Below are 13,190 nucleotides of genomic sequence, written 5' to 3'. Positions count from 1 at the left end.
ATGTTTAACTCTGAGCCCATAGGCCATATGTGGCTCACAGAGCCATCACATTTGACCCACAGAGCTCCCTAGGGATTAGGAAATTTGGCAGTGGGGGAGCAGTAGCCATTAATATGGCCATCCTCCCCCCTGCGAAATTCCCAACCCCAAGCCCAGCACAGCTGGTTGGGCTGGGCCGCACCCATTCCCTCCCCCGGGGCTGGGTCAGAGCTGGGCCAGGTCCCTTCCCCCAACAGGTCTGAGCCACGCTCCCTTACCACCATGGGGCCAGGCCACACTCCCTTCTGTTCCCCCACCTCCCCTAGGTTGGAGTCAGGCCATGCCCCTTCCACTGTGGGGCTGGATCAAGCCCTTTTTCTCTGCAGGGCCAGGCTGGGGCTGAACTGCCCTTTGCCTTCTTCCCTGTAGCCAGATGGTGTCCACTGCACCCACCCTAGGCACTGGATTGGGACCACCAGTCAGATCTGGCACATGGACAGACCAGACATTGCCTATCCAGCCCCCTGGGGAAAAAAGTTGAGCATGATTTGCCTTGACTATTAAGGATAAAATAGAAAAATAGGGAAAAAATGATGCTGTAAAACAATGAATAGTAAAACTGTTGGGGAAGTGGTAATGGGTAGAAAATAATTAGGCAAATATCCAGGACCTGTAGACTGAAGTAACTAAAAAACTGGAAGTATAAACAAGAAAATAAAATGCAGTCTAGAAGACATTATTCAAGTACTTTAGTGACAGTGACAGTGGCACCCCACCCTGGTGTTTGGGACATGGTTCTGCACATAAATACAGAAGTATTGCAGAAAAGGGACTAAAAAGGGTAATGAGGAGGCCACCGAGGCATTTACCTCCTTAAAAAGGTAATAAAGAGGCCATTGAAGCATTTGGGCGTTATACCTTTGAGAAACTAGAAAATGAATTACATTTACATCCACTACAAGAAAGGAGGAGGAAGATAGAGAACCAACCTGTCTTGAGAATATGAAAAATCAAATGCAGCAGGACAGCACATGGGCATCAAGAGATTTTTGTAGATTTATACTAATAGCAGCATTAGATGCTATTGTGGACATTGAAAAATATCATTAGGCATCCACATGAAAGAAAAACCATTATAAAGGGCTAATCCTAAACAGACCTGTTGCAAATGAGTGATATGGTCTTCTATATTACTATTATTAATTTATGAAGGAAATGTCTTGGCTCGTCCCCAAATCCTTCTGCCTCCCAGTTCTTTGCTGTAACATCTAGACCAGGATCTGGGGTCAGCACAGCCCCAGCCCCTTCCCCACTGTCTGCCCCAAGGCATGGGTAAACCCATCACAAGCAATGAGCCAAGCCATGGCTCCATGGACCCTGATGCAGCTGCTTGCAACCTGCCCTCCACCTGCTGCAAGCAACCTGGGCTCCATGACCAGTGGCAGGGGCCTACCCAGAGCCAGGGCTGGCTGTGGCAGGCAGCTGGGAGGATGCAAGCAGCTGTATGGGGTCCTCAGAGCCCTGCCCCAGCTCTTTGCCAGTGGCAGATCCAACTGCACCTCAGGACAGACAGCAGGGAAGGGGCCAGGGCTGCACTGCATTACAAGGATTGTGAATCCCCTGCCATCTGCCTCTGGTGTGCCAACATAGTGAAAGTTGAAGTTACAGGGCTTTTTGGCACTCTGCCCAAAAAAGTTGCTAACCCCTGATCTAGACCACTTAACCTCCAGATTCACTGAAGGTGAAACCTTCACTTCCCAGAGCTACTTGGCTGCTAATGCTGTCTCCATATTTAACCCAATGTTGAAATGTTTTACTTTAAGGAATGCCTTCCAAGTATGCCTAGCTGCCAGGAGTTTACATCTGCAAGTATCTATCACTCCAGTGAATTCACGCAGTGGAGGAGAATCACTGTCCTTTTACCACAAAAAACTTGGTAAGAAATTGTGTTTGGATGTGATTATTCACCTAACTTTATATCATAAGGAAAGCCAAATCCCTTGCAGACCTTACTCAAGGCAATGGATGCCTGAGTAAGCAATCATTTCTGTTTGGCTCAGATACAGATACTTTGTCACAAAATATCTTCCTAATTTGATTGGATTGTGATGCAATGATAAGATCAGCCAGTGTTTGTTTTATTTAAGTGAAGCAACACCCCCTTCTACCTCATTACAGGAACAGCATCTAAATTATTTAGAAAGGGCTCCCCACAAACTGAATAATCATTCATCATAATATTTTTGCTCTTTCATAACTGTTTATTTCCCTGAAGCCCTGTTCAAATGTGCACTAATAATTCCAAAATGTTCCAACCTCTTTTTCCCCCTTTACTGCAGAGGTCTTCAAGGGCAGAGGTCTCTTGAAAAAAAAAAACAACTTACCAGAAAGTCTTGCCCTCCTCCTTTTTCCTGCCATCATTGTTCTGCCTGCCTTTACACCTTTATTTGTTTCAACTAAATGATTTATTCCATTATTTATTATAAAGACTTTGTTATAATATTAAAATAACAGATTGTCATAAATCTGATAAATCTTCACCACTTTCTTCATCTGAGAATAAAATTACTCGTTCATTTCAATTCAAATTACACCTTGCTTATTTTCAAACCCTCTGCATCATAGCTATTAGAATTCAAGCTGGGGTAGATTAATTTTTCATTGGGGTTTTTTTTCGGTTCTCTATCATTTTTCTGCATTTGCCATAGCCTAATGCCACCCATTCCCTGTTTCACATTTTCTCTGATGATCCCCCTTTCCAAGATACTGTGCCATTATTGCAAAGCCTGCTATCAACACTTCCATGAGTCTCAGACACAACTTTGGTGGGGGATAGACTTTTGAAAAGTATTAAAGGTGAGGAAGTACCCAGTGTCATAATGTTTGACAAACAACTGATTACTAGGACAAAAAAAGATAAGAAAAATTAATCTATCCCAGCTTTAATTCCAATAGATGTGATGCAGAGGGTTTGAAGATGATGGGCCTGATCTTGCAAGGTGCTGAATTCTCTCAGCTGATAAATCAGTGAGATCCCTACCTAGGCAAACAGCAACGACCATGAGGAGTTCAGCACTTTGCAGGCTCCAAAATAAGGTGGCTTTTAAATTAATTTAGGAGATGTATATTCTGTCAAAGTTGTTATATTAGACCAATGTTATAAACCTTATCAGACTTGAGGCACCCCTCAGAAAATGTCAGCTTAGTTTTGTCTTATTTTTTGACTGTGGAAAAATAATAGCAATTTTTCTCTTGCAAACTACTCAGAAAGACCACAACAGGTCAGAATGTTTTTAATACTATGGATTCCTATTTGAAATCTTTGGCTGCATCCCTGTGAATGGGAATGTGCAGCTGTGGCACCTCAAAGCTTTCTGAGGAGCCGCAAAATGCACACGGCACATGTTAATCTGTTTGCTGCACTGCATATTTGCAGCGTGGCGGCAAAATTAGATACCGGGAAATTCCTGTATCTGAAAACACATGCGCCAGAAAAATTTAGTGCAGTGCACATGGCAGCAGCATGGGCTGCCTGAAACTAAAGCCTGGCCAGCCAGAGCCATGCAGTAGCTCCAGCCAGGCCCCATGCACCCAGATCACTGCTACTGCAGCCCCGGGAGGCCCCCATGTAATGCTGCTGGGGCCAGCCCTACCCCACCCAGGGCAGTTTGCCATGCACCAAAGCACGTGTGCAGGGGCATGCCTGGAGACAAGTAGCAGCAGTACAAATATGTGCCACTGCTATTTGTCACCAGGAAACACACGTTCCCACTCGTGGGGACACCCCCTCTGGTTTTATCTTGTGGATCGTGTTCACACACCTAACAGTGCTAACGCTGCGTGGCACCCTGCTGCACCTTTGAAAGGATCTCAAGGCACCCAAGGATTCTTAGACTGTATAAGTGGAATTAATTTGTTTGGTGTTTTTTCATTTAGGTATTTTAGATTACCTTGACATATAGGATGGCATTTTTAATTTGCCAGACCTGTCTAAAGGGAAAAGTCATGATGAAATAATAGTCAAGTCATTCTTTTATGCCATGTACAAATCATAAATATTTCATGTGCTGGTCTGTGTCTGAAGGGACTTCCTTCTAGAAGCAGAATTTTGTATGTATTTATGATACAGATTGCCACTATACACTCCTTCCTCCCTTAAATACTTTTTCAATATGACTATGACATGATGTTAAGTGTTCAAATTCAAAAGCAAAGGGAGAAGTGATAGTATACCCTCCACCAAAAAAGTAATGAGAGACTCCAAGCTATTATCAGTCACTACCTTTCTTCCCTCCTTTTTCATCAGTGAGCAGAGTTAGGACATAACCACCTCCCTTCTTGGTTTTAACACATATGAGATTAATACAGTTGCTTTTATAAAGAGTAGCAGTGTAAGATGCACTGGCTGTGGAGCATTCTTGAGCCTTCCAGACTTGTAGAAGGAGATGGCTCAGGAGGATGGCTAAAGAGTAAGTTCTGCAGTTCTCCATAAAGCAGCATAACCTTCCCTCCCCAACCCTGGGCCTACTTTTCGGCTACATCATGTATGCAAAGGCAGATGACTGTATCCCATTAAAACAATGGAGCGCTTATAGGCATGTTTGCTGAGCCTCTGCCTAGTGCTCAAAGGAATTCTAGGTACATAACTCACTTGATTAGCGGGTGCAGTTGAAGGAAGAAAGACTCCCAGCACTCTTCTCCTTCCCATCTGCACAAGACAGACCAGATTCTTGCCAGAATTATCATCTTAACTCGCATGAGGCTGCTTGAGTGGAGATTACAGACTGGGGCCTCTTACACACCTAAAAACAAATATATGCAAATCTTTTATTCTATTTTCTTAAGTTCTCCTTTGAATGGAGCAGATGGGAAACAATTAACTGCAGGTAAGTGATAGAGCAGTAAAAAATACAACCACCTGCTAGTTATCTTGGCCATCTCCTATGTCATTGTGCCTATAGGCACAGCTAAAGGGGGTGTAACTCGTACAGCCCAGAGAGCAGCCCTTGGAGGAATTGTCCCAGGCACATTTCCTCAGCAGCACTTCCTCTCTGCTTGCATGGGACAGTGTGCTACATCAGCCCTTTATTGCATGTGTTGTGCTCTCCTGGCACTGTGTGAGGTATGAGAGTATTATACAAACTGCTCCAAATCTGCTAAACCCTCCTCACCTGCTTGTTCATGGAATCAGCAAATAAGTGGGGACTCCATACACCAAGACACAAAAGCTCAGTAGCAGTAATACAGTCTATGAAGAGGTGCCCTTGCTACCCTGCATAGTTGTGGTTGGATTGTGGTAGGGCATTATTTAGCTCTTAATAGACCTAATTTGTAAATAATTCAATGATCATTATTCCTTCAAAAATAATTTGACCTCATGCTCATGTTCAGTAAGTACATTCAGCACACCTAGTACGTCTAGTATTAATTTAAAACCAAATCCTTAAATCCATTGTGAACCATGGAAGTATTCCTTGTCTTCCGACTTTAGAGAATAGCCATTAACTTGGGGACCAGTGGATTCGCATTCACCTGTACAAAGAAGACAGCTCAAAAACAAAAGTAACAGCTGTGGCCACGCAGTGCAGATGCTTTCCCACCAATTTGTGGTGGAAGAGTCATCTCAACATTCACCATGTTACTCTTGCAGGCACCACTGTGTTGCTCAAGCTCTGCACAATAGGCAAGACTGTTCTGTGGTTGAATACTTAGCATGGGGCTGATGCCCCTTTATTGTAGTGAGCATTCTAGGTATAAGCCTTTTTGGATGTTCTGGTATTTTTACACTGACATATGCATGTGTAAAATAGTGTATCCAAGTAAATGTGGGTTTACAAGATCCCTGTGTCATTTGAGATCTGTTATGTTAGAAAATGTGGGTGTGAGTTGTATTGGAAAAAAATCAGATGTATGCACCTGCTCTCTGAAATTGTATTGTACATGAATTGAACATTTCTAACCCTGATGAAAATTAATTTCAGTTTTATGAGATATTTACATATGAACAGGCCTTAATGAGATACAAACAGCTGTCAGTTGCTGACTTCATAAACAAATCAACACCTAATGACTGAATGTGTGTTTCAGGATAATTGGGTAAATGTAATTACAGTAACTCAGAAGGTAGCAAATATAATTTTATCTGCCTCAAATTTGCATTGGCACCTTAGGTTTCCCCAATGTCAGGGGAGAAAGCAGCATGTTAATTTTGAGTCACAGAAAAATTATATAAGAGAAAGGACAGTGTTTTGTCTATAATACCTTTTCCCACATTTGGGAATCAGTTTGATTTCCTTTTGTTGTTTTAAATGCTATAACAGTGCCTTCTATTTGACATCAACCAGACTTAAGTATAATGTAATTAAGAAAGCTAAAATCTGATTTATCTTCCAGAAGCATTTCCAATCATGCAAAAAATCAAATAGAATTTGAAAAAAAGTGATAAATGGAAGTGTCTCATTTTTTTAAAAAGAAATATGTTTACATTTTTGATATTTCACTTCCTGTGTTTATAGTTAGCCAAATGGTGATTGTTCACACAACTTTCTTATCCCTAAAAATGCAGCCAACACTCAGCCTTTTATACTTTTTGTTTTAATTAAAACAACTTTTTAAGACTTATGATTACTATGTTTAATAGAATAATCCTCCTAAGATGTTTTTACCTTAAGATATAGCACAGCTTTGGAGAACTTTCGAAAAATATGGGAGGAGACAGGCTTTTACTACTGCTTTTGCAATCAAGAATTTACCCTAAATATACTTATTGCAGACAGGACTCTAAATATGTGTTATAGCTTTTATTATTCAGTGCAATGTGATGATCATTTTCACATTCATATGGCCCCTTTTCTCCAATTTATCACTATGTTGTGGTGAGGAACCAAACTGCATTGTTTTGCCATGACATAAAGTTAGCACAGTTGCAGGACAGTTAGAGCTACCATGATGAGACCTCAGCAGAATGCTGCTGAGAAGCGTTCTTTTTTTTTTTTAATAAACAGATGGGGGAAAAATAAGCTTAATTCGAAAAAAAATGGCTGCCCAGCCCCTACACCTGGTGATCAGGCTGTTTCACATACTCTACAATGTTTTTGCCCACATTTCTCGTGGTCTAAATAAGTGGTTCTCAACATTTTTACATTTGTGGTACCCCTCATTAGATGTGAGGCACCCCTCAGACTCAAGGCACCTCTTGGAAAAAGCCAACTCTTAGTTTTCACTCGTTTTTGACTATGGAAAGATAATAGAACAGTATTTCTGTTGCAAAGAACACAAAACACCACAACAGGTCAGAATATTTTTAACAATATGGATTCATATTTGAAAGCTCTGGTTTTGTCTTGTGAATCGTATTTTTACACCTAACAGTGCTAACATTGCATAGCACCCCAGGGCACCCTTGAAAGGATCTCCAGGAACTCCAGGGTGCTATAACACCCTAACTGAGAATCACTGGTGTAAACTGCTCAACCCAGTAAGTAAAAGTAACAAATCTTATGCCATTGCTCAATACAAGTGGTTCTCTTAAACTATAATACAGCAACATTAACTATATGCAGTTCCATGGCTGAAGCTGGTACACCAGTTGAGAACAGAAAATGAGAACAAGGGCTCACTTCTGTCCTTCTGGGCTAGGGACAGAAATTACACATAAAACAGCATACATGATCAGAAACCAGTTCCAAACTGTAACACAACCTAAGTTCAGTGCATATAAATCACTTCCAAAATGGCTGAAAATGGCTTAAGATAAACCTGGATGAATGTAGTATCACACTTAACTGATTGAGGTTAATCTGATTTATTGAACTTCTGTCCCTGATCCCCTCCAGATTTAAGTTAACCCAGTCCCCCAGCATCCCAGGATGCTTTGTATCTCCCCTGCAAATCCCTCCTCCCCCTTGCAAGGCGGGTGGGCTAGGCTTGGTCCCTGCTGTCTGCTCTAGCTGAGCAGGGAGGTATGCTCTAGTGCCCCCCAGCTTCAGGCCTGAGCCACTGTAAGCATGTAGCTGCATTTCTGGCTTTTTGACGATCTGTACTCAGCTCTGTTGTTCCTGCTCCAGCTACTTGTTGCACCTAATGTAAATTCTACTCCATATTCTGTATGGAAGAGGAGGTCCCTTCTCTTCCCAAAAGGAAGGATATGCACTGCGAGTGAGAGAAGCTTCTGCTTATACAGACTGCCAGTTTTCTTAGCATACAACACAGAGGCACCTGTTGGTCTGTCACTGTTGGCAGGGTGCCCAGGCATCTCTTGCACAGTCCATTGGCCCTAGCCCCAGTACCATGTGGTTCATGGTCAGATGCACAGCAAGTAGCATCTCTGAGGTGCTGCAGCACAAAATGTAGAGGATCTTCTCAATTAAATTTCCTCAGAAGTCGTTGCACAAAAAAGAGGTGTAAATTGTTCCCAGTAGGCTTGCTAGTCCCAACACCCAGATAGAGTGATTGAAAGCCTGATGGGGTGAAATCTGTTTCACTTCCACTTCAGAGCCATGTGTGTGCAATAATGTGTTGGTCCCTCTGTGTGCACAGCTGACTTGGACAGTTGGAGGAATAGCCTCTTACTCTAGACCCCCTTGATACTTTTGTTACAGGAAACTGGTCTTACTGCTTACTGAAGAGACTTTCAGAGGAAGTTAGCGGCCTATGTGCCCTCTCAGCCGTCGATAGTGCCCCCTGCAGGCTCCAGTATTGTATAATTGAGTTCTTTGCAGACATGGTTAAAGCAAGGGAATGCAGATATAACACTCCCATCCCTGTGACTTGGAGCAATGCTGAAAGTTAAATAATTCTGTCTGTGGATTTCTTTGGTTTTTGTTTTCAATGGTGAGAGGTGTTGTTTGAGGAGATTTTGAGGGGGGCATAGTTTTTGTCTCTAAAAGCATATTAACCTCTTATGGTATGTAATTTTTTCAGTATTATTATTCTGTTAATGAAAATATGAGCTAATACCAACGTTATGGTTCTTCTTTTGGCATGATAAATTGTGACCTGACTGAAGTGCAAAGACACTCCCTAAGGCAGGGTTTCTCAACTGGTGGGAAGCATCCCACTGGTTGGATGTGAAGGTCCTCTAGGTGGGACTTGGGTCGTGGCAATGAAACTGGAAGTGCCACGGTGGGACTGCCAGTTTCACTTTCACATGTTTTGATCAGCCTCTGGGGGACCTCCACCTCCCCTCCTCTCTTCAACTGGTCTCTGGGGGGATTTCCCCCCCCAGCTGGTCAACCAGTGGGACCAGGATTTTTTGGATTTACATAGGTGGGATGTAAGGTGCAAAAGGTTGAGAACTGGTGCCCTAAGGTGCCTTGAGCAGCACCGTTATTTAACAGGTTCTTGGTTTTCCATCATGCACTTCAGTAAATTATAGAAACACCAGTGAGGATAGGGAATCAATGCCGAATTATTTTTAGAATATTGACAAAATCAACGTTAAATGCTAACCGTGACTATTTACAGTCTGCTCTGACTGTGGATACTTAGGGAGTCCTTACTGTGTAGATCATTAACATGATGGGCTTCAGTAAATCATTCATAGCTATTATGGTCCAACCTGTCAATATCCTCCATCCTAAGGGAGCGCTAGTATTTAACCTGCAGACCTGCCTAGGCTCATTAACTAAGTGTAATGCAACAACACCTATGACATTTTTTAAATCACAAGTAGATATTTAGAATGGGAGGGAAAGATCATTTGAATAAAAATGCTGATACTAAGGCTGAGCTGTTTTTAATGTATTTAGTAATCAAGTAAGTACTGGTATAGGAGGAGGTTTTGCCAAAATAGCACAATAAAATGAGCAATAAAAGTTACAGCTAATAAAATTAATGTTGTAGAATTATAGTTTTTGCTAAACGTATACAGTATTATCCATTCTACCGGTTTACACAAAATTAAAACACACATGGTGTATGATAATACAAAAGATATGGTAAAATGAAGAAGTCAACAGTAAAACAAAACAGGAGAATTTTATTTGATTTTGGCCCTTATTCTTTGTGCAAGTACAGGTAAATACTAAAATACAGTCCAAAAACATACTGAAATTCACAATTTTTATTTGCTTATTGGGTCATTGCAAAATTCTATCACATTGCATTGTACCAATACCATGATGGGTTATCAACAGGGTTGAAAAGAGCCTTTGCACAGACCACTCTCACCTGAGCCAGTAAATGAGGCTACAGACAAATGGACCTTCTAACTTTGTTAAAAGGGGAGGGAGAGCTAACATTCCCATGTGTATCAACTGCTATGATGTAACTGTTACATTTGCCTGCCTCTGCCATGGTACAGGACAGATAAATTGTTGAATGAAAACGTGTTAAAGTTGCAATGGTTTTGCTATATTGGGATGGTACAGAAACATGCAGATGTGACAGTTACATTGTAGCAGCTTATATCTTTATACTTTGATATCAGTGCAGTTATTACATCTATTTATGCCCTAAACACTGGCAGTTTTTCTCTAGATCAATGAGAGCCACCTTTCTGGCATACATACCACAAATGAGTCCCATACCCTCCTCACGTGTCACTTTGATTCCATTCCCCTGCCCAATCTGCTGCTCTGCTTTCTTCCCCCTCCAAGACTTCCACCCTCCAAGACTTCCATGTGCCAGACAGGCTGACTGTGTACCACTTGTAGCAGACATGCTGCAAGCTGACCACCCCTGCTCTAGATAATGGATCAGCCTCTAGAGGGGCTAAGCAGGCAGAAAAATCAAATAACCTTCATCTGCACTAATCACAAAACTTAGGTCAGGGAAGGAAAGATTACATCCTTTGTTTGCTGCATGTACTTCCAAGGCATATCCTGACAAGCATGCACATGCAGGAGCATGCGTTTCCCACAAGACAGATAGCAGTGGCACATATTTGCACCACTGCTGTTTGTCCCCAGGTGCACCCCTGCACACGTGCTGTGGCACATAGCAAATTGCCCTGGGTGGGGTAGGGGAGGCTGGAGCCAGCACCTGTATTGGCGCCAGCAGCCTTACTTGGGGTCCCGGGGGCCTCCTGGGGCAGTAGTGGTGGCGATCTGGCCATTTGGAGCCTGGCCAACAGCCAGAGCATGGCTCTGGCTGGCCAGGCTCTCTTTCTGAAGGTGTGCACTGCTGCTGCATGCGCCATGCCACCTTTTGTGGTGATTTTTTTAACCAAAAAAAACTTCCATGCTGCAAATTAGTAGTGTGGCGAACGGCTGCATGTGCAGCATGTACAGTTTGCAGCACCTCAAACGGGTTTCAGGCACCACAAGCTGCACACACATGCTTGTTGGGGTGGACCCCCGGCATTTAAATGATATATGAGTAGTGTGCTAACATTTAAAAGAAAAGTAAAAAAAAGTGGTATGTAAGATGGATCTGCCTCTAAAAACTATTTAAAATATTAGTAATTTTATCTTAAGGTAATTTAAAATCATCTCAGCAAAATGAAATATCTGCCTCTATTAAATATGAAACAACTGTAAATGACTGGAAACAATTATTACATAAAGAAAAATTCTTAAATTTCAGAAAAGTTATTTGAAAGGATTTTTTTTCTTTATTTGTCGAATAGACACTAGGACAAACAATATCACAATGTAAATTCAACCCACTAAAGCTGTTAGCTGAGGCTTGAAATGAAAAGTCTCTTAAATTCAAAATCTATACACTTTTTTCTAGTTTTGTATCCTGTTCTCTTCACCAAATGCTGTTGAATGGAAGCCTGATCCCTTTTCATGGATAAGGGTTTTCTACTTTTTTTTAAAGAACTTGTTTCTATGAAACATAAAGCCCTTGAAGCACCTCTGTAACACTCGTCAGAAATGTCATTAATCACTGAACTGTCCATCATTTTATCCCAAACATAAAGATGTTGTATTTAGAAAAAAATACAAAATTACCTTAACATACATCAATCTTTTGGAAGCAGAAGCGTGATTGTGGTACTCGCTTATTCTGTGTTTCTGTTTAATTACATTTCATCTTCTCCCATAGACTTGTGCCAAGCAACAGTTAAAAACACTGTTACTCTTTTTAAGGTCCAGTGCTACCCGTTTCCGTTGGAGCCAGTGCTACTATACAGCCCAAGATGAGTGGGCTTTAGACAACATCTACATAGGTCAGCAGTGTCCCAATATGTGCAGTGGGCATGGCTGGTGTGACCATGGCATATGCAGGTACAGCATTCATTTCAATTTCCCTCGGAAATAGTTACTCTGGTGATAAGGTTTTATTTAATAAGTGAATAGTGACAGTATAATGTAGAACAAGAAGGTATCTTTGCTTCTGTTTTGAATCAAAATAAATACATTAAATAGTATGCGAGTTAGAATTCACGGCCAGATTAACAGCCTATTGTTCCAGTCCATGGAAACAATGAAATAAAGTATGCGCTAGATCTCTGCTATGAAGAATCTCCCATGAAGCCTCTGGAACTGCAGCCACTCCATCCTTACCTGCCTGCCCTTTCCTTAGAGGTATAGCCAGGGAGCTAAGTTATCCAGCCAGTCCCATAGGGTGCCTGTAGATGTGCAGGGTCGCTGCTCCAACACGCTGTAATTACAGCGTGTTGGAGCAGACTTGATTAATCAAGTCTGCTGGAGCGTGCTAATCAGTGTTCTCTAGCAGTCTCCACGTCTCCTGTATTCAGCATCCCATGCTTCAAAATGGTAGTGGGGGGCCTTTAACTAAAGCTCGTCGAATGAGGTTTAGTTAAAGCAGCCCTGCCACCATTTTGAAGCATGAGAATACATGAGAAGTTGTGGGCACTAATTAAAGCACCACCCCCACATTCCCCGAGCGCATATAAAGATGCCCACAATGTCAGAATGAACTCCAGGGTGGGAGCTATTTAGAAGCTAGTATCAGACTGAGTTTCCTTAATGTTTGTGTCTCTCACCTCAGGGATTTAGCCAGGGGTCATTTAGACACAACAGTGATTGACATATTTTTAAATTAATCAAGGAAAGTAATAGAAACAGTGATTTTTTTTTTTTAAGTAATAGGTAGCCTGTATAGAAAAAAAAACTCCAGAGCCAACTCATTTTATCACATTGAAAATGTTAGAAAATTGTACAGTTTTAAAAAAAATAAATCATGACCACTATGGGACTTCAGTATTATTACTGTGTTCCATACCATGACCAGAATTTTCTGACTATGACAGGGATAAAACTAAGATCCATCTGTGCCAAAGGCAAAAGGCACTGTTATTT

General features: G+C 41.7%; 1 protein-coding gene across 1 annotated transcript in view; it reads left to right on the top strand.

Moving 5' to 3' along the window:
- The window catches only part of RELN (reelin), a 479,029-nt gene that overhangs the window by 327,801 nt on the left and 138,038 nt on the right, over positions 1-13,190 (top strand). The window contains exons 22-23 of the mRNA XM_025214714.1: positions 1,803-1,915; positions 12,015-12,152. Of these exons, the coding sequence (XP_025070499.1) occupies positions 1,803-1,915; positions 12,015-12,152 (251 nt within the window). The remainder of the gene's footprint in view (positions 1-1,802; positions 1,916-12,014; positions 12,153-13,190) is intronic.

Source organism: Alligator sinensis, unplaced genomic scaffold, assembly GCF_000455745.1.
Source record: "Alligator sinensis unplaced genomic scaffold, ASM45574v1 scaffold915_1, whole genome shotgun sequence".
In the NCBI taxonomy this organism is placed as follows: Eukaryota; Metazoa; Chordata; order Crocodylia; family Alligatoridae; genus Alligator; species Alligator sinensis.
This window is presented reverse-complemented; position numbering and strand designations above follow the sequence as displayed.